This window comes from Anopheles coluzzii, chromosome X (assembly GCF_943734685.1).
Source record: "Anopheles coluzzii chromosome X, AcolN3, whole genome shotgun sequence".
Taxonomy (NCBI): Eukaryota; Metazoa; Arthropoda; class Insecta; order Diptera; family Culicidae; genus Anopheles; species Anopheles coluzzii.
In genome coordinates this window covers 15,753,747-15,775,778 of record NC_064669.1, presented here as the reverse complement: position 1 = coordinate 15,775,778, position 22,032 = coordinate 15,753,747, and the positions used below count along the sequence as shown (strand labels likewise).

The 22,032-nt window shown below is 45.4% G+C and overlaps 1 protein-coding gene across 2 annotated transcripts in view; it reads right to left on the bottom strand.

Annotated features, from left to right (window-relative positions):
- LOC120950461 (uncharacterized) overlaps nucleotides 1–22,032 on the bottom strand; it is a 50,406-nt gene that overhangs the window by 3,095 nt on the left and 25,279 nt on the right. For both annotated transcript variants that reach the window (XM_049605132.1, XM_049605131.1), the window contains 7 exons: nucleotides 4,132–4,204; nucleotides 3,995–4,061; nucleotides 3,798–3,911; nucleotides 3,620–3,710; nucleotides 3,377–3,547; nucleotides 3,136–3,305; nucleotides 2,936–3,049 (listed from right to left, as the gene is read on the bottom strand). In XM_049605132.1, the coding sequence (XP_049461089.1) occupies nucleotides 2,936–3,049; nucleotides 3,136–3,305; nucleotides 3,377–3,547; nucleotides 3,620–3,710; nucleotides 3,798–3,911; nucleotides 3,995–4,061; nucleotides 4,132–4,204 (800 nt within the window). The remainder of the gene's footprint in view (nucleotides 1–2,935; nucleotides 3,050–3,135; nucleotides 3,306–3,376; nucleotides 3,548–3,619; nucleotides 3,711–3,797; nucleotides 3,912–3,994; nucleotides 4,062–4,131; nucleotides 4,205–22,032) is intronic.

Genomic DNA, 22,032 nt, shown 5'->3' with positions numbered 1-22,032 from the left:
AAATAGTCGATTTAGAGATACAGCGATAACAGATATGCATTTGAATGTCGCATGGAATATCACAGGAATTTCGCATGTCACATGATCATGGAACTGCCAAAAAATTCTTAAAAATAATTCTTCAAACAGGAAACAACTCATTAACCCTCTCACCCGAAAATAATCGATTTCAACGAAACACTCAAGTTTCAAATTTTACTAAAATTATAGAGATTTAACGAGATTTGTAAAAGTCAACTTTTTTAGATCAAAGCCATGTGCACGCAACGTAATTTTGAAACAATTACTCAGGTTTAAACATATTCATGAGACACATCACGAATCTAGTGCCTAAAAATAGCAAAACCGAATGCATAGAACATAATAAATTCAACTAAATTTAATTTTCACTAGCCTGAGCATCATGGCACGTTTTCTGGAACTCATTTTGAAATATTTAGAAGGAAAACCAACCGAGATGGACAGCCGACATTGCAGTCGTAATCTATTTTAACAAGTAAATACAATGGCACCTCTCATAACGAGTTTAATCCGTTCCAATGACTCATTCATTATGCAGGAGGTTCTTTTTCATACAATGTGTAAGAAAAGTGAAATAATTGGTTTCAGATTAAGAAAAGTGCAGGTATATGGGATTATATGCATCTCAACCATACGGAACACCTCCAAGTGATAATAGTAATGCATTGTTTAATTCTTAGTATCAAAATTCTAACCTTCGCGAGCAAGGAGATCAATAATTCATGCAAGAACACACTCATCAATTCACCTCACACTTGTCACTTCACACACATCTTCAAATTCTCGAAATGTTCACGATTTCTTATAGGGAACAAAAAGGAAATTGCTCGTTATGCAAGATTTTGCTCGTAAAGAAGGCTATTTGTAGAGCATTTAGATTTTCTTGTTATGCGAAAAACTCGTTATAAGGATTACTCGTTATGAAGGGCTCCACTGTAATCTATTTCAATACACATTGAACTCTCTCTAACCGAGCAGTTTTCAACCGGTGGGGAATTGCCCCCCAAGGGGGGGGATTTTGAATTATTTCGGGGGTATTTTTTGATAGAAATTTCGCTAAATACCATGGAATGCCACGCTCTCCCCCGGCTCATTTACTTGTGAGGGGGGAATGAAATCCTACATGTACCCTGGGCGAAAAGCTGCAAAAAGGTTGAAAACCACTGCTGTAACCTGAAACCTCTCCAATTAGAAAAAAAACCTTCTTATGTGAAAAATTTTGACAAACCGTTAATTTCAGCAAATTTATGCCCTTTTCATTTGGAAAAGCTCTGAAATCTCGAGTCTCTAAAGATTAATGACTCTTCAAGTATTCATGAAAGAATCTCGAAAGATTCGTCAATCCATTAAGATTCATAAATCTTCAGGAATTCGTAAATCTTCTTAGCCATGTATGATTTTCAAAATATTGAATTAGTGCGATCGCATGGTACAGTGGTGAACTAGCACGACTTAACAATATGCCCATTGTGGGTTCAAGCCTCGCATGTACCGTCACTTCGTAGCAAAACAAATTATCCGGCTGCGAGGTACTAGCCAAGAAGTTTCCCGCATCTTTCCCGCAGTCAAGAAGGCTGCCATAAATGACGGCGTAGCTTGTTACGATAAGAATAATAATAATAAGAATCTTTCCAACCGAGATTCAGATTCGATGAATCATTTCAAAGATTCAATCAGATTCATGAATCTGAATCAAATTTACTCAACATTAGTATGTTCCAATCTGCAATCGTGTTGGCAATTTCCTATAGCCTATACAATTAAAACTGCGTACTAAATGTGTTATCTCTTTCTAGTTTCTATGTACTTGGCCTTCTATGGCCCGTACTTTTCATTCACTGTCAAGCTCTCTAATTTGAAAACCTCTCTTATTTAGTAGTTCCATCGGCTCTCAAATAAGAAAGAAAGAGAGTTGACCACAATCAAATGTGTATGTTTCGATGCTTCAATGATTGTCTTCAACAAATTTAACAACATTAAAGAACTAAAAATTACATTGCTGAAAACTGAAACATTTAACATTTTGCTAGGGTTTTCATGTCGAGAACGATTAGGTTGAATCGATTATGGAAACGGAAATAACACGTAGACTTTTGGCAATGAAAAGGCTGACCTTAGTCGAATAGTGGAAACAGTGAAATCTCTGTCGAAGATTTTGTAAAATGGCCAAGACAAAAATAAACGTAACATGGAATCAGCATTGAAAAAGCCAAAACAATCGTTTCTTACGCAATATCGGAATAGACACGGAGCAGATAGCGGAGATCAAGCCAATTACTAAAGTTCCTAACCAGGCTGCGCATAGGACATACAAGATACACTCAAAGGTACCTAATAGCAAAATCAACTCCTCCTGCAGCTACTGTGGAGTTGACGTCACCGTGTGACACCTCTTAGTAGACTGTCTGGGCTTCGCACAAAATAGAACAAATTGCAAACTGGACCAAAACATAGACACCATTTTATCTAACAATCCAAACAAAATTGCTTAGATACCTAAAATCTACAAATCTATACAAAGAAATATAAAGTGAAGCAGAACCCTCAAAGTCTCTATGAATTAAACATACAAAACGCAGATAATTTCATCAATAAAGCTCCACTACTTAACACATTACTATGGAAACCTAAACCCCGATATTCGAAGTGGAGTAGTTAAGAGGCAAAGTAAATATTTTGTTTTTTGTTGCATTGGAACAAAAAAAATCCTGAATAATGAACATTGAAGGATGATCTAGTAGCATAATATAAAATCAAAGAACTGCAGCAGGTAGTGCCTCATGCTCAAAATTTTTTTGTTCGACTCTGCCAAACTAATCACTGACACTTCAATCATAACATTCCCTTTCGTTTGAAGAATTCGCACAAAAGAACACAATCGTAATGGCGAAAGTGGTAGCGTCCTGAGTCTTACCTTGCCATGCGGTAAGGGATGGTGCCCAGGATCCGTTCCATCATGGCCAGATGTTCGCGATTGTCGTGCGTTGGGAAGAGCGTTACGCCCTGATACAGCTCGAACATGATGCAGCTAAAATCAGCGGAGGAGAGAAACAAAGCAAGCCATCAGTTTCCACCTTCCAGCGAATGCATCCTCGTCCCTCGCAAAACACTTACCCGATCGACCAAACGTCACAGGGCTGCGACCAGCCGAGCTCGAGGATCACTTCCGGTGCGCGATAGTGCCGGGTGGAGACGATGGTGCTGTGGTGCTCGTCGTCAAACGTGGCGCTGCCAAAATCGATCAGTCGAATATCGGTACAGTTGACGCGGCGCACCTCGCGGTTCTGTTACGGAAGCGAAAGGGCGAGTGTAAAAATAAATAACAATAAAATATGCGAGACCATACGGCCCGTACCTTGCGTGGGACCGTCGTGGTGGTGTACTCCGAGTCGACGAACAGTATGTTTTCCGGCTTCAGGTCCGTGTGCGTGAGGCGGCTCTCGTGCAGGAACTTGACGGCGTAGCACAGCTGGTAGGAGATGTGCCGTACGTGCTCGATCGGATATGGCTCGTAGTTGTTGTCTTTCTGCAGAGTAACATGGAACACGCATTATTAAACCGCACGGTAACAAAACGGTGCACTGCTCGCTGCACTTACCAGGAAGTCGAAAACACTCAGCCCAAGCATCTCGAAAGCGATACACGTATGGCCGTGGTAGTCGAACCAGTCTAGCATTTTCACGCACAAGCTGCAACACAAGCAGAAACGGGGGGTTTTGAAGAAAATGGTTTTATAATTGCGCCAACTGGCAAAACGGCAACGGCTGGCTACTTACTGCTCCAGGTTGGGATCGAGCTGCATGATCTTTTCCAGCGCACCAATTTCCAGCTCGGCCGCGTCACGATACTTCTCCACGTTCTTGATGATCTTCAGCGCCATGACGTGGTTGCTGCGCGAATCGAAAAAGGGAGAAAACCGCACAGTCGCGTAATTAGGGCCACGGTGGCGCTTGCGAAACCAATGCACACTTACCGCTCCAAGTCCTTCACCTTGACGACGCGTCCAAACGTACCCTCGCCGAGGGTGGCAAGTATTTTATCTGTAAAGACGAAACAAAAAATGTTAATCTTTACTTCATCTCGGGCAGCGTCAATCTCGCTGGTACGCACATCTGTTATGGAGGATATCACCGATCTGGTAGATCAGATGGCCATCGGCATCGTCCCGGATGAATGGTTGTTTCTGGTCGGTCGGAATGTTGCGGGAAGGAAGCAAAATAGAATTAGTAATCGATAATAGGGGGAGAGTATGGGCGGGTGCAACGGACAGCACACACTCAAAACTGGTGGTAAAAAAACAATACGGTAACGGCGAAAAACCTCCAAACGATCATTTGCGATTATCAGTGTAACTAATTAAATTGCTAGAAACTCGTTATAAAAAGAAAACTAAAAAAAGCCACATGCTTTATAATGCTTGGTTTAAGATGCGTTTACTAAAAACAATGATGGACGATTAAGGACGACCGGTAACTCGCATCGATGAGCTGCTCTCGCACCATCATCGCACACGTTTCTTCGATGCACACACAGGCGGTCTTACCAGGTAGCGGGAGCACAGGTATGACACTAGATAACCGATTAGCAAAAGGTTTATCATTGCAGGATCAAATATGCGCACAGGGTTAAGGGTTAACCGCGCAAACAAACAAACTAACTGGTGGTAGATACCGGGGCCAACTCGCTCGCTCCCGGTTGACACTTGCAGGTGACGTTTGTTTTCGCGGCATTTCATAGCCTGCTGTGTTGATCACTCGTGGACAAACGTGTTGACCGCTGGTACATTGGTAATGTGACAGTTCGTGGGTGTGAAACTTCATAAACCAAACCAAAAAAAGGCAATACTGGGTTTTCCAGGCGTTCTCGTAGCTGTGGGACACTTTATTGACTCTTTCTGGCGTGAAATCAACTTAATGTAATAGGAATTGGATTCAATAGTACCCTTGTTGGACAAATCCAATTGGAATTTGCAAGGAGCATGTCCAAAAAGGCTGCCGTAGATTCAAATTTCTATCATTTGAAGTTCACTTCCCATAAGAAAGAGAGAAGAAAATGTCCTACAACTATGAGAGCCTTTGGAAAATCCTGTAAGTGTGTTTGATATGAGCTTTCACGCAAACTGCAAACTAGATGTCACCAATGTGGCGCTGGCAGAGAGCGAATACGTGATTTAGGTTAGATTTATTTGACATATTTTAATCGGATTAGGATTTCCTGTTAGATTACGGGTTACACAAACACACACGCAGACACGCGCACACACACGCCGGAGAGGTTTCGGATGTTCGGTAACGTCTCGCTAGGATGGAGAGGATTAAGGCATGCAATCGTTGGTAATTTGAATGTCTCATCATGCAGCAGAAACATGCAAGGACGACGCCAAACGTTGTGTGCGTGTTTGTATAATGGTTTGATTGTATGTGTGTGGGTGTGGGAGCAATCCTTACAAAGGTGGACAGCGCTTTGGGGATGCGCGATCGGGGACCGCGCAGCTGGTTCTGCACGAGGCCGGTACTGCCGGCCGCTAGGGCGGCTGCCGTGCGGCTGTTGTAAGCGTGGGCGGCGCCCGTGTTGATCGGCAGGATCGAACCACCGACCGGAGCGGCATGGTGATGGTACGCACCGCCCCCGTACGGTAGCTGCTGACCGTAGTGGTGGTGCAGCTGGTGCCCGGCCCCGTTCAGCAGATGGGAGGCGACGTTCTGCACGGTGTACGACTTCTGCAGCCCGCCCCCGAGAGCGGTGCCGGTGGTGGCCGTACCGTAAAGTTGCTGTTGCAGTTGCTGCTGCTGGTGCTGCTGATGCTGTTGCTGGTGCTGCTGCTGGTAGTACATGCGCACGTGGGAGGAAGAGGTCCGCTGTCGTTGGTACGCCGTGCCGGACTGGAGCAGCAGCGACGCGACATCGTCCTCGAGCCGGGGTGACCGTTCCGTCGTGCTCGGATTAACGGTGGCGTGCGATCGGCGCTCTCTGCGCGGCTGCTGCGGTGGCTGCTGCTGCAGCAGCTGCTGCCTACCCGGATCGTCCAGCGGAGCGTACTTCTGCAGCAGGCTTTCGATCTCCCGCCGCCTGTTCTGACGCTCCCGCTGCCGTGGATCCTTGCTGTCGGTGGCGTCGGCCGCACCGGACGAGTCGCGGTCGTCGTCGCTCGACAGCGGCACCGTGCAGATGCCGTCCGCGTCGAAGAACCGGCCACCGCCCGCCGTACTCTTGCGGCGCTCCTTCTTGGTGGTCAAGCTGGACGCGGACACGGAGAAGGCGGACCCGTCCGCGAGCGACCCGTCGCCGTACGGCTGGCCGTACTGGTGGGCCTGGTGCGAGTGCAGCAGATGGCCCATGTCGGTCGTGTCGCTGCGCTTGTACGGTTTGATCGTGCGGCGCGACTTGCCGCCGCTGCCCGGCATGCCCGACACCTCCGAGAGCAGTTCGGTCGGGTCGTACTTCGACTTGAACACGTTCTCCTTGCCTCCCTCGCCGTGCTGCTGCTGCTGCTGGTGGTGGTGATGGTGCTGATGGTAGCTGCTTTCCTTTGCTCCGAACGTGCGCATACCGGAGCTACGGTCCGCTGCCCCGTACGTCCGGCCGTTTCGATCGTACAGGCTGTCCACCATCGCGGTGGAGCTCGTGCCGGAGGACAGCTTGGACGAGCGGCTGCTCCCGAGCAGCAGTTGCAACTTGTACGGCGTGCGCTCCTTCGCGCTTGAGTACGATTTGTCCCGCACGATGCTGGCCGTGGTGGAGCTTTTCATGAGCGGGTTCAGCAGCCGCTGCGTTTGCGGCAGCTGCTGCTGCTGATGGTACGCCGAGCCGGACGGTGGTTCGAGCGTTTTCTCCTTGTCCTCCTGCTCCTTGCGCCGGTGCACCCGGTCGAGGATGTCCGAGTACTTGGACTCGAGGCGCGAGATGGTGCTGCCGGTACCGGCACCACCAGTACTGCTGTTGCCGCTCGCCGCACCGGACGCCTTGCCCGGGACCACCAGTGGCGTCTTGTCCTTATCCTCGGTTGTGCTTTCGCGCTGCAAATTGGAACGTGGTGGACGCGTTATCTCACAATGCTTGAGAGTTGCGATAACCTTGCTGCTCCCTCTGCTAGACAAAAGCTCTGCCGGGAGATGATACCTGCGCCTCGAGTTCTTAATGCTCCTTCACCTCTCTCATGGTAAAACCAGCGATGGTCTGTCTGATCGTATATCAGCTATATGTAGCACTTGTAAAAAGGACCCTATTCTGAGAGACTACAATCTTAACTCTGGTGTAATCTCACGTAACAAAGAAATTAAGGACCTAGATTCTATTCCTGACTCGTCACTTTCCTTCCGTCAACAGAGTACGTAAGAGCCCGTCATCGACAAAGCATATCGGAAGTTTGGTTCCATTCATCGTGTGACATCTGATTTGAATGACCCTTGCTGTCTAAAACAACAGTTCGTCGCCAATAGGTCGCCGGTCCATATTTGAATTCAATGTTGTAACATGGTCTCCGCAAAGTTGTTAGTCCACACGTATTGAGCGTATTTATAAAAAAGATCACAAGAATAGCTAGATGGAACATAAACCAGCCTCCAACATATGAGATTAGACGGCTTCTTCTAGGCCTGCTGTCCTTAGAAAGGCAAAGGGAGGTAGCACAAGCAGTTTCGGTAGCAAAGAATGATTTCGATTGCAAAGATTCATGAATCTCCAAAAATTTACGAATCTGCAAAGATTCATGAATCTCGAAAGATTAATATATCTCGAAAGATTTAAGAATCTCTAGGGATTTATAAATTTCAAGAGATTCACAAATCTCCAAGGATTCATAGAGTATATCTTCAAAAAATTCAAGACTATAAAGAATTTCGAGACTTCTTGGCAAGTACCACGCAGCCTGAAAATTTGTTTTGCGACGAGGAGACGGTCCGGTCCATCCGAGGCTTGAACTCACGACGGGATTATTAAGCGGGATCGCGCAAATTTAATATTTATAAGATTCATGAATCCCTGGAGATATATCGATTTTCATGGATTTATGAATGTTATAGATTCATGAATATTTGAAGATTCATGAATCCTTGAATATTCTTGAATCTTTGAAGAGTCGATTCGAGCTTCAAATTACTGATCGCTGAAGATTCATATGAATGAATCTAAACGAAAGATTCATAAAACCCAACACTACTCCTGCGCGCTACGCAATTATATTCAATAAGTAAATAGGTCGGGCTTTCACTAATAACAACGATGCATTTGATTTCAACTTATCGCAGAATGTTTTCAGGGTTAGATCCAGGAAACAAGTACCACAAAATCCATATTTTTGTTATCGAATATTTGTGTTACTTGTGCATAAAATTTTCACTACCCAGGTATGTACCTTATACAGTCTATAACTATTAATTGAAGTACACATTCATGTAGGATGCTCAAGATCCCGATCTATTTTGATCGATAATCTATCAAATATAAACTACCCTTACCTATACCTAATATCTCCCTTTTTCTCTCTTTCTCTCACTCTCTTCACAGTGTTTGGGTACGACACATCCGATCACTTACTCTGCTGCGCGTGATACTGCTGCTGCTGTTACTCGATGCGTGCAGCTGGTGCGTGGATGCGGTGGACGCCCCGCTGGACGCCGTCGGTGAGTCGAAGCGTTTGCCGAAGGTGCGAAACAGTGGCTTGTAGTACGAGCTCATCGTACTGTTGAAGCTGCTCAGATATGGCGACCGGTGCACCGAGTCGGTAGACGACCCGAGGCTGCCATAGTCGGAGGTGGCCGTCGCGCTGCCGCTTCCGTGCGAGAGGATCGAGCTGGTCGACGCGGATGTCGTGAGCTCGTTGAAGCCACTAGCGGTGTTTGCAGTGAGGTTAACAGAATTAAGAGAAAAGGTGTAAGTGAGAGAGACGGAGATGGAGATTTCAAACGGAGGCGAACGGTGGTGGTGGTGTTGGCGGTGCTATCGTTGCTTCTAAGATGTTGGGTTGAGTTTTTGAGTCCTCGTTCCTGTTCCTATTCAGAGATGTCGTGAGATTCGACATTCAACCTCAATCCTTCAATACTTGGATGTACCTCAATGAATGCATGTGCCTCATAAAACTCATTTCCGAACAGTATAAACAACCACGGCCCACACAGACGGTGTTTGTGGGCGGTCCTTTGTTATGCTTTTGCTGCCAGAGCACAGATACCCCGGAAAACCTCCGGCCCCGAAGGTAGTAAATACAAGGCGACTGCAGAATACCGCAAGCGCATACACAATTCACACAATTTGCAACACACTGACCCCCGCCTACCCCACTCCCCTGCCTCATCTCTGCCCTTGCTGTGGCTTGGCGTAATACCCACCGTGCCACTGCTGCTGCGGTCGGGCAATGAAAATACCGAAATTACACTTCCTTGCTGGCGCGAATTCTTCCCCGCCTCAAACATAAACCATGTGCGAGTGCGCAGAAGATGACGACCAACAGGGGGAGATGCGGTAGAGGTCTAGAATAGACTTATTCGTGCGTGTTTATGTGTGTGTGTATAAATTCGCTTTGTTTCAGTAGTCCACAGTAGCCGAGGCCTCTCGAAGGGTAAATCTCGGACCGCTTATCTGAAAACATACGACAACAGACACGCATGCACACAAAGGCAGAAAGGAGGCCGTGTGTTGTAGTATTTCAATGATTAGGGAGGTTGTTGGTGACGTCGACGGTCGCAAGCCGACGACCGAAAATTGGCCGATTTAAAACTATTAGATAACGCGCAATGTCATTCGGGGAGTTGGAGAGGGGAGTGTGGAATATACTTCCGGTTTGTTGGGGAGGGATGAGGAATTGGTGAGGTTAAATGTTGATTGTTGGATGTATGCTATGCACTCCCCCAGCCTGTGAACTGCAATGTGAATGCTTCGGAGGATCCCCAAACCATACACACACACACAGATTAGGTACTACTCAGAGTAGGGACAAGTAGGTCCTTAAATATTCCTGATACTGAGGTTCTGTCCACCTATCCACTGATGATGTAACTAAAGTCTTGCAATAGGAGCATTTCAGAATTTGCACATCACACGCTCGGATAACTTTCGACTTCACGCAATCCTACAAAACACTCGAACCTAAATATCACTCGAATGAAGATGGTTGATGTGCTAGACCCCTACACTAATTCCACTATCAGCTGATCGAACCGACTAGCACGGACATCGTGGCAACACTCCATCGATCCTGGATGTTCCTTTAGGCAAGGGACGATACCCCGTGCCAGCTTACGGTACCCACGCAACACCAAACACCACCGCCGATCCGATAGTAAGGAAAAATGCACCACCGTCCATCATTACCGAAACTGCGATCGCTTCTGTTGCGTCGTCTGGCCGTGCTGTGGCTGATGCTGCTCCAACTTCTCGCTCGGATTGCGGCGGAATCGTTGCAGTATGCTGCTGCAACTGTCCGACAACAGCTGGGTGACGCTGGCAGTGTTGCTGCGTATGTAGCGGCGCCGGGTACTGGGACCGCCCGAGGTGGTCCCGAGGCTGGTCAGCCGCTCGGCCGACAGCCGGGACGACGTCGATGATGCCGAAGCGCCGGTCGAGGACGACGAGGGTGTCACCGTGGTGGTGGTGGTGGTGCTGGCCGCCATGGCCGGTTAGTACAGCAGCAGCACCACGGATTTCGCACACTGCTCACTCTCTCTCTCACTCTCTCTCTCTTACACACGCACACTCCTCTATCACACTTCGTCGGAGCGATGCGTTGCGGTCAATGCAGCCCCAGCGCACGAGGGGACGAATGAACAATTCTTCGCACTGTCTCACACACACACTATTCCTAAAAACACACACGCGCTCGCACTTGTTTATCTCGTTCACCACTGTTGTGCGTGTTCTAGAAAGGGGCAGCACTTAAGGGGGGGCTAGAATGAGGGGGCGAGATCTGCACAATACGGTCGGCTGCCACAACTGCACACACTAAATCACCATCGCGCGTGTCTTTTCTCTCTTGCTATATACACACTATCTGGCGAAGGGTGAAGCGGACGGGGGTGCTATCAAAGCCGAAACCTGCACTATGCGTAAGTTGCGTGTGAAAGCGCGAGCGTGCGCTCTCGTGCGCGCTCACAGCCGCGCGCGTTTGCCGAGATGGCCGGAAGACGGCAGACAGACCAGCTAATCCGACGCACGGTTGTTTAGTGTCTTGTCGCCACACACGGAGGGGAATAGCGGGGCAGGAGGGGGGAAAGAGTGAAGAGTGCTTCCTCATACTACTATCCTGAACCCTGCAGCGCATCAATAGTGACGCGTTTCACTTGCTACGCGCGTTACTTGCGCACTCCGCAGAGCAGCCGAGCCCAATGATCAACAATATCCCAGAAGAATGGATTGTGATAATGGCTGCGGTTGGCGAACTAAACCTACTCTCCGAATCCGTATGCGCCGCACTGTCCTGCTCACGCTCTCTCACTGTATCAATCTCTCTCTATACCTCTTTCTGTTTCCCTGCATCTGTAACACTAACGCGAACGCGCTATTTTGGGGTAGGAAACACACTTGCTATGCTTGCTATCAGCAGCAATATGTATATGTATTTATGTCACAATATGTATGACAATATGTATTTGTGTCACACAGCTGGGCGCGACGCGAACCGAACCCGAGTGTGTGATATGATATACCGAGCTACCGATCTTGATGCACCCGCACTCGCGCGTAACGTGTTTGATCCCGCGTAGCGCAAGTGTTTATGGAAGAAGAAAGAAGCCAATGAACAACAAAAAACTCCCACCGCTCCACTCCATTCCTCTCCAATCAAACAAACTGACACAGTGGCGGGCACCACTGCAGACAGAATGCAGTTCGTACTCGCTCGCATTGAGCTGTGGTGGATTTTATTCATCGCGATCGCTTTCTCTCTCTCGCTCTCTTCCTCTATTTCTCTTTCTTGCTCTTTATGTATCTCCCTCTCTTTTGTCTGCTTGTAGAGTAGAGCACGCCGTTGTGACATGGCTCGTTCAACAATAATTCTCCAGGATGCTGCTTCCTACCCATGTAGACATCTGATCTCCAACAGATGTCGTTGCACCTTATCCAGCTATCGAGCTCGCTGCCCTGCGCACCGTGCCGGACTGGGCGTTGCTGTCGAACAATTTCTTCGTGGGGCATGAGTCCTACCGGACCTCATAATATCGCCTTCATCGCCGTCATGATGCTCGGTACAGGGCAGTAAGCTCGTATGTTCATCCTTTTCCTACAAACTACATGCTCGAACACACCGCCAAAGATGGACCGGAGCATGTGTCGCTCAAACACGCCCGGAGCGTTTGCATACTCCGCCAGGATGGCCCAAGGCTCGGGTCCATAAAAGACCATAGGGCGATTCACGGTCCACGAACCACCGGAATCATTCATCATTCATCGCGTTCATGGATGATAGACCCATGCTCCCCTTTTCTGCTTTTCCCACACCACCGTACCATCGTGTTGGAAAGGATACGAGATGCGAGAGACGTCATCAGGGCAACCACTAATGTGGCGTTGTAACATAGACGGTTTGATCACTTCCAGGATATATAGCTCATAAGAGTCAATCCAGATGCGCACAACATTTAAACGTGCATTATTGCATACTTGGGAGCAAAAGGTTTGCTCCGGAGCTAGTCAGATTGGATACAACCGAGTAAAATCTGCGTAGTATCTATCGCCCAAAAGATGTTTAATGAGTTACAGGGCACGGCCTACAGATACAAATGTTATGAGGAATTTGGACGTAATTGAGGAATTAGGTGCAAAATGCATTCCATTCCTTGTCCATCTACCGCATTAGTGGTGGGAGCTCGGAATCGGACCTACCGGATTTCGATTCCATGTTCGGCATCGTGGCATCAATTCTGCAGCCGATTCCGAATCTGAAATCGATTCCGATTCCGGAGCAGACTCCAATTCCGGAATTAATTCCCGAATCGGAATCCAACCGAGAGTTAGCATTTGCTCCGGAATAGGAAATCGAATTGACTCCGGGATTGGAATTGCCTCCAAAATCTAAATCAGTTCTGGGATTGAATTTAGAAGTTCTGGAGAGCGAAATCCGTCCTAGAATCTCCGAAGGCATGGATCGTTTATAAGTTAATTTGGATTCTTTGCAGCTTCCAATACAATGTTGGAGCAGCATAGCACCCTAACGCCCGTATTCATGGAGATGCCCCAACCAACTCCGATTCTGATTTCGCAGCTGATGCCGAAGCCATTTCCGGAATCGATTCGACAAAACTTCATTTTTCCATCACTAAACCAAATGCCTCATCGTAATGCAAAGAGGGCCAATCCCATCAAAAGATGTTAGTCCTATGCATTACATATCTATTTACATAGATACAAACTACCAATATATAAGGTAAACTTGAACTTCAACGCACAGTTGCTATGAGAACGTTGCGTCCATCTTACACTACGCTGGACTATCTCCAAGGCTCTGAGTGACGTGAGTCACGAAAGGCCTGCGAACAGACGATTGACAGACGTGCCTATCTAAAGGGACAGAGTTTTTGTAGTTCTTCCACGAGTAGTTGTGAGTTGTTTATGTTCATAGTCGAACATCGATATATTAGTGGAGTTGAAACGATGTAGTAAACCAAAATAATACAAATAGCCAGGCAGTACTAAAAGCAAAGCATAGTTAAAGCACGATCGTGTAACATTGACTCCCGTTCATTCCGTTACATGTGATGATACAAATACAATAATACCTTTTCTTTTGCTTTTTCTGTTTAGCGTTTGTTCAGTGGACAAATTCACAGCTTGTCGAATCTTGGCTTGAACACGTATGTTCACATATGGGTACGTATATGAAGGCGGCTACAAAATGGAGGCGGAACCGGATAGGGAAGGGATGTATGGTGTTGTGCCTTTGGGGGGTTTAGTTTTGTTTTTTGTTTGTTTGTTTTTTTTTCTTTCAAAGTCCTAACTCTAAGTGCACACATAAACACACACACACACTACCATGTATATATACTTTTAGAGAATACAAAAACAGGTTGCAAGGCACTGGATGATGGAAAACGATGGAGAGACCCGGGGTCATGTGTGTGTGTGTGTGTGTGTGTGTGTGTGTGTGTGTGTGTGTGTTTTTTTTTGCGAGTTTATGTGAGAATACAATATACGTGGAAGGAAAGGGAGTATCAGAAAGGGAAGGGAAGAAGAGAAGAGAGATATTGAGACGTTTGGTTGATGTTGTTGTTCATTTTGGTGCTTTGATTTTGCCGGCAGGCGTGCTAATATGCGTATCACGGGGGCGCATAAGCAGCAGCACACATGAAGCACCAGGCGACTCCATCGAATTTGCATTTCGCTTGTTGGAAAGCTGCCGAGGAACGTGTTGAACTGCCAAATTAGGATGACCACAGTGAAATAGCAGAAAAAAAAAACAAAAACAAAAACTAGCACACACGCATACACGTTCAAGTGATTATCAATGAAATCTCGACGGATGATGATGAGAATGAAAACTTCATACAAAGCATTACAAGCACACACAAGAACTTTATTGTATTATTTATGTTATTTCACATCAATGGCTCAATTTCGCTTTTGTTTACATTGATTGTTATCCAAAACGGGATATACTGGAAAAATTAACACACAGGGAAATAAATCAATAAGAAATCCCTTAGTACTAGATCAGCCAAATTTCCCTTCTTCTTTTTCAATTGTACCGTGGAAGATGTGCTTCATACAGTCCCTTCATACACTAATAGTTTGAAAATGGTGTAACATTTTGAAAAAATAGAATATATATTGTTTAAGCTTAAAAGCATGCTTACTTATTTGAAAAGAAAAGAAAAACGGTTAAAAGACCCATTCGACAGTATGACACCGTTCTACTCTCATCACTAACTCGCTAATTTTAACACACTTATCGCATTATACCCAAATGGGCAATGTATGTTCGCATTATATTTCTAAACCCCCAACCGTTCACGCTCTCTACTACGCTCTGGAGGTGTGTACTAATGCGGATACAGAGAGGGAGAGAGAGAGAGAGAGAGCACGCGAGATAATATACTGATCTGACCTGGATGTTGCTCACGACTTTTCGATTTCCCTATTTTTATTTCTCACCCGACGACAACTTAACCCAGGTGCGCTAATTCACGCAGCACAAATAAGTCGCATGCGTCCTTCAACTCAGCAGAGAGCAAGGAGGTGCTGTTGCAATATTGAAAGCAGATGACATATTTATGAATCACATGAAACCCCTTCCATAATAAAAAAAAACACTCCCATCATTTAGCACAAGCCAGATGAGCAATATTTTTATATAAATTGATTACGATGACATCTCGTTTTTCTTTGACAAAACATATTTTTCCGCGAGCAAGCGCCCAAACAGCATGAGCTCATGCTCCAAGGCTGGTGCCATTAGGGCAGGTAATAATGCTCTTTACCGATCTGTATGAATCGCAAAATTCTCTTTGCTGCAAAAATGGAGACATGAAGAAAAAAAATAGCTCAGCCAGCGAAAGAAGTTTACTTTCCTTCTAGAACAATTTCTTTTCCTTAGTCCTCCGTACCTAATCCCCCTGACTTCTTAGCCGTGTTCTTGCTTGGACCTAACCAGTGTCACCACACACAGATACACCTTTCCTACATCCCTCCCACAAATGAGGGGGTGATTTGTTTTCTACGCCGGTCTCGTATTTACGCAAACGTGCGCATTAGCGTGCGCAACAACAGCAAAAAAGGAATAAAATAAAAACTGCTTTGCTGCTTCTTGCTGTTGGGGTTAGCTTTTTCACCTACCCCCCCCCCCCCCCCCCGACGAGATGATGGTAGCTAAAAGCTACACCACCACCACCGTCCCCATCCAGCGCTGCGCACATGCAAAAGGAGGCGCCTGGTTGCTTACGAAGTTAGCAAACCTATTCGCAAGCTCATCACCATCATCAGCTACCCTCCCCGAACAGTTTTAACTGGTGGCGAGGGATTTAATCACGCGCGAATATAAAAATACTTGCGCAGTGAGGTAGAGAAAAACTACACCTTCTCCCCACACGCAGCATACCGCCGAAGCGATGGCGTCCATTGGGGGTTGCCTGGGCAGAGGGGATGTAAATTTCGTTTCTCGAGTGCGAGCGAAGATAAAAGAAGAAAGAAAAAAAAGAGGTCCTGCTATACGACCACCTTGTCAACTACGGGCAAATATTTCTTTTTCTCAAACTCACATCATCACCTCGGGGAAACAAAAAAAGATAGCCTGTTTGTGTGTATGTTGGCCACCGCGCATTATGTCACAAACATATGATGCTCGCGGAACGGATCGTTCAATCACCGTTCGGCCAAGCCAAGCAGGTTTGGGTATGGTGGAATGCTGTCACATACACATCGTGATGCTTTTATTTTTAATCCAAGCGAAGCAAATATTGCGATGGAGAAATACACACACAGACACACACGGCTCGCGATGTCAGGCAGCCTGTGGGAGAGCAGCAGCAGCAGCAGCATTTTCCCCGAGCACACGAGGTGCGTGGGGGAAAAAACGCTATAAAAAAAAAAACAACGAGCGGTGGCAGGTGAAGGTGTGGACCGGCCAGTGCCGGGGCTCGCAACACCTTGCGAAAGACAAAACAAGAAGACGCGCGGCCGGAAAAGAAAAACGAACAACAACGTTCTAGAATGTTTTCATCTCTCCGCCCAAGCGCGGGACGACACGACACAACGACGTGAGACCCCCGTGAGAGTTGCGCACAAATTTTCGCATCCGATCGCCACCAGCGCGAAAATTTGTTGAGCGTATATTCCTATGACTATGACGTGTGGTGCACACACACAAACACACACACACGTCCCAGAGTAAAAGATTTTTACCCTTTCTACACCTTACTCTACATTTTCTGTCTTGTTGCTCCTTCCAAAAGCAATCCGCAAAAGGTTAATCAATGTGTCCGCTGATGTGCGTCATATTACGAGAAAAGATCAGGGCGTCATGTCATATGAGTTTAGATATATGGGAGGATTAAAGGTCTGCCGTCTTTACAAGATCCTGTTTCGCATCACCCCACAGCAGTAATTTCGGGCACCGTTTAGATACTCGGAGCGTTTGGAAGTACCCCCCAAACTGGGAGTTCTTGATAACGGTTTGGAAATCTCCTCGAGCAGGGCAGCGGGAAAACCGCTCCAACTATAGCCTCTTCCGCATTTTAGCTTATGCACCAACGATGACAGTTGAAGGTTGAAGTTGTCGGCAGTTGATGGAGGGGTGTTTGGGTGCTTGAAGGCGGCATTCCGTTCTGTCGGAACGTTCTTGGTGCGTCGAGAGTGCGATAGAGGTGAATAAAGAGATAAAGAGAGAGAACGAGCGATAGAATGAAAGGAGGGAGGCTGCAGCCAACTACTCCAACATCTTGTTCGCTGGTGGACAAATGACCACTGGGCAAACGCACGCGCAAATTCACATAGCCACGCCACGGTACACGCTATAGTACACCTAGCGGGATATTCAGCACTAACTGCAAACGCTCTCAAGAATTGTTACAATCGAAACACACGTAGGTAACAACACGAAAAACAGCACACACTAAGGAACCTCCAGCGTTAACGACACACGCGATCAATACCCTGGTACGAAAACACACCACACACTGCTGTGGCGGATGCTGGGTGCGGGTGGCCCACACGATGCTCCGCGGGATCGCTCACGGTGGCTGCTCCACCCGCTCGCACAGTACAGCAAACACACACACACACGGCACGCTACACGAACAAACAGCGTGCCCGCTTACGCTGGCGCGGTAAGGAAGACTGGCGTGGCGTTAATGTGCTCTCTTGGGTCTTTACTGTGCGGCTTTCCGTCTCGGACGGAGTGTTTTGGGGGCGATGATAGCTTCGTCCTCTTCTGCTTCTTTCTACCTAATGACAGACATATATGAGTATGAGTGGAGAGGATCTGAGATGAATGATGTGCGTGTGTGTGTTATTTTTTTAATCTCCTCTCCTTCTAGTTTTTCTCACAACAGCGGGTTTGGGGGTGTTGAGGTGTAGGACACTTGTACTCATCTTTTGAGAGCGTGCACAGGAGGCCCGCAATGCGGCCCGGTGTGCCAGTATCAATAGAGAGAGTAGGCCGAAGGGTCACTACCAAGACCAAGACGGCTACGTAGGTACGTAAATGTAACGCGTATCTTAGGTATACGCGAATCTGTGCATCGTGCATGCAAAGACACATCTCGTATTCTCTCAAGACTCTGTTGGATCGCCAACAGATAAAAAAAACAACACATTAATGCACGCTCTTCATGCATAACTCTCTTTCTATCTGTCTCGCTCTTTCTCTCTCTCTCTCTCTCTCTCTTTCTCTCTCTCTCGATCTCGAATTGTATCTTGTTGTAATAAGATACACGTGAAGGACCACCAGCAAAGGATCAGAAGAAGTAACGCACCGAATTTCCCTGCTCTCTTTCTCTCGCTTTCGTTATTTCTCTCTTCCCGCTTTTCCGATTTTCTATCCTCATTTATCTCATTAACTCTCTCTCTCTCTCTTTCTTTTTCACTTTCTCTCTCACTCACTTTGTTTCTCTCTATCCCTCTATCTCTCTTTCCATGTTCGCCTCGCTAGCGCTCATAACCATCGCCTCGACTGCGTCTACAGCGGGTATTCGAGAAGGCACCTATTTATAAACATATCCCACCGATCCGCCCCACCGTCGATCTCGGCCCGAAAGCGTGATCGAACACATGAGCACACACGTCAGCGGGGGTCGTTGCTGCTTTGGCAAGCGATACATACATCTCGCTAGAACGAGATACACACGCAGTGTGTGATCGTGGCTTCAAACCGTTAAAAAAATCTCTCTCTCTCTTTCTCTCTCTCTTTCATGTCTTTATCTCTTTCTCTCTCTTTTATCTCTTTCTCTCTCCGTCCTACTGTATACTGAACAGTGCCCGGTTAGGGACACTCTAATTCGTCCTACCTCTAGAATGTTTTTATTGGCGCAAACCCGACACGAACCGTCACACAAATTTTACTGTCGCGGCCGCCCACGCACCTACAGCTGGGCGAGGAGGGATGGCGGGAATGATGTTGAGGCAATCCTCTGCGGAGGATCATTTCAACGCGACAAAAACGAATCACGGGGAAACGTCGAGTAAAAGCAGTTCAAGGTTCTCGTGTCTCGGGGAGACAACAACGCACCATGAAACGGAGCAGGCTGCAGTTGTCTCTTTCACTGTATATCAGATAAAACCTGACACGATCACCTGCATCAGTTGTGACGCACTTTTCTAACCTTCATCACCTTTGACACATAAAACGTTAGATACCGATTTTGCCAAATGAGGCACTGAGGATACTTTTCGCTAGAGGCACTGAGGATACTAATCGTTCATTCTCTCTTTCTTCCTCTTTTTCTGCATCTCTCTTTGTTTCTATATCTTATTTTTTTCTGCCTGTCTGTTTATCTGTCTCTTTCTCTCCTGCCCTTTTCTATGTCATTCCTTGTTGGATGTTGTTAATGGATTGAAATTGTTGCTTGGGCGGTAATCGTCCTTCTCTGAGGATTTTTAGTTTTTAATTTGATGCCTGCTTTAATGCCTGCAAACTACCAGCTTACACACATTATATTTCATTAAGTAAAAAACCCTTAATAAATCTATAATCGCCCGGGTTGGGCAGCGGAAAGTGTTTGTATTTTTGTATGTAGTATTAAGAAATAGAGAGATTACCTATGGCTTATTGCGCGATACACGGATTAAAATAATTTTAATCTTCATTAAGGAACAAAATGCTGAAATCACACGGACAATTATTGACCGATGTACAGAATGCTTGCATATATACTACATATTTATAAATCAGAAATCTATTTCTGTAATATTTACTACCTTACTCAATGCTAATTTCGATTATTGCGATTCTTGGGATTTGTTCCTTAGTTTTAACGCTCTTTGTTCGAATTTACACGAGACTTGGGCTCATTGTTTTGTTATTCGTTCAAATGTCAATTATAATTTGTACTGTTTATCATTTGCTTGTGACCTATTGCTATACAGTGAAATTTGCGGTCTTAGTTTCTACAAATGCTTAATTCTAGGATATTCCATGAAAAGGATAAGGAATTAAATAAAGTAACCGTGATCGGGAACAAAATTGTGACTGACTGACTGACTGTGACTGAATTCGACTGAACTGGTTCTACTTTTTTGGCTGATTATTTGTTTAATCTGTTTTTGGCAAATCACTTAATATGGCTCATGTTTTGTTGCTCTTCCTCTCTTGTTTGTTCATTTTGTACTGTTTTTGTTATTGTTTTCTTTTCGTTGTACTCTACTCAACGTTAATATTGGTTACAATTGTTTTTTGGATTTGTTCATTTGTCGTGGCTTTTTTCGATTGGCGATTCCCTTGGCGTCTAGAAGTCAAATGCTTTCCCAGTGTCAAGTAGAACCCAAGAAGAACTAAGTATTAAATTTTTTGTGTTTGAAACCAAAATAACTATTTAAAAAAAATCTCGAACATTGTACCTAGACAACTAAGAAGGCTATGCGATCCATAGCTTTCTAGTAGACTTGGTCTCTGCCTGCCTAACATATTGCTATAACTTAAGCTATTTTCCATGAATTTGGAAAGTAACCAAGTTTAACGCAACTTCATTGCAAATGGTAGTGAGGTTTATGGCTTTTGGGGGGGGGGGGGGGGGGGGGGTATTGACACTGGGAAAGTTTGTTGTGTTTATCCAACCGAACGGCAAGGTTGGGATTGACCAAATTTACACCAGACTTGGGCTCGTTGTGGTTTCAAGCATTCTTATATCGGTCAAATCTCACATATCAGTAGTGAGGAAATTCACTTACAAATAATTACTGTACAGTGATATACAAACACTTAGTATCTATTTTAGATAGTTTTAGGTCAAAATCGATTCTGATTTCGTCAGATTTCAATATGCAGTTTCTTCATTGCTTGCCGTCTTCGCTCTTATTCTTTCCATCTATTTCTATCTATACCTCTAGCACTAGCTCACTAGCTCATTCGCTCACTCTCTCACTATCTTTCCTTCCTTTGCTGCCATTATCTCATTCCTTCCTTTTCTACATCTATTTTGCATGTAATTATTACTACCCTTTGTTCACTTTCTCGCGAGGACCCTTGCTCCCGCTTTGGTTGCACGCTTTTTTAAGTCGTTTAAGTCGGAATCACTATACGTTATTAGATTCTTTGTTTACTTTTCGATTTCAACCTTCTATACCAGACTTGGGCTCGTTGTGGTTTCAAGCTTTCTTAGTGAAATCTCACATATCAGTAGTGAGGATATTAATTTACAAAAAAATACTGTACAGTGATATACAAACACTTAGCATCTATTGTAGATAGTTTTCGATCAAAATCGAATCTTATTTCGTCAGATTTCAATATGAAGTTTCTTCATTGCTTGTCTTCCTGCGTCTTCTTCATTGCGTATCTTCTTTCGTCTTATAACTTCCTTCTCTTTATCTGTCCATCTCTTTCTCATTCCTTTTCTTTCATTTCTTTTTTTTTTCAAAATAGATGTAAATTTTGCATGCAATTATTATTACCCTTGATTCACTTTTGTACGACGACACTTGCCCCCGCTTTAGCTGAACGTTTTCTTGGGGAATCACTAGTCGTGAGTCACTACATTTACTTATTTACAATTTCAGCACTGCGGCATACTGTACAATTCACTTTTTGTCAAGCGAACACGTAATCTAAATTCATCAAATTTCGTCTGTCACTGATTAAATCTAAGGCCTCGATTACTAATACTATCTTTTGCACTAATTTTCAACAGAGGAAGGAACTTAAACGTCGTTTCGAGTTGATTATGCGTGTAATAAAAACACCAATGTGGGTGTGTGAATAAAAAAAGAACTGGCTATGTAGTATGAAAACAGTTAACGACATTGAAATCTATCTGTAGTTGCGATTATGACTTAAAAAAAATTACCATTCTAAATGAAGAAAATGTAGTTATATAAAATGCCGAATGCACGAAACAATCGATATATACAATATCAACACAATAAGAGACAAAAAGC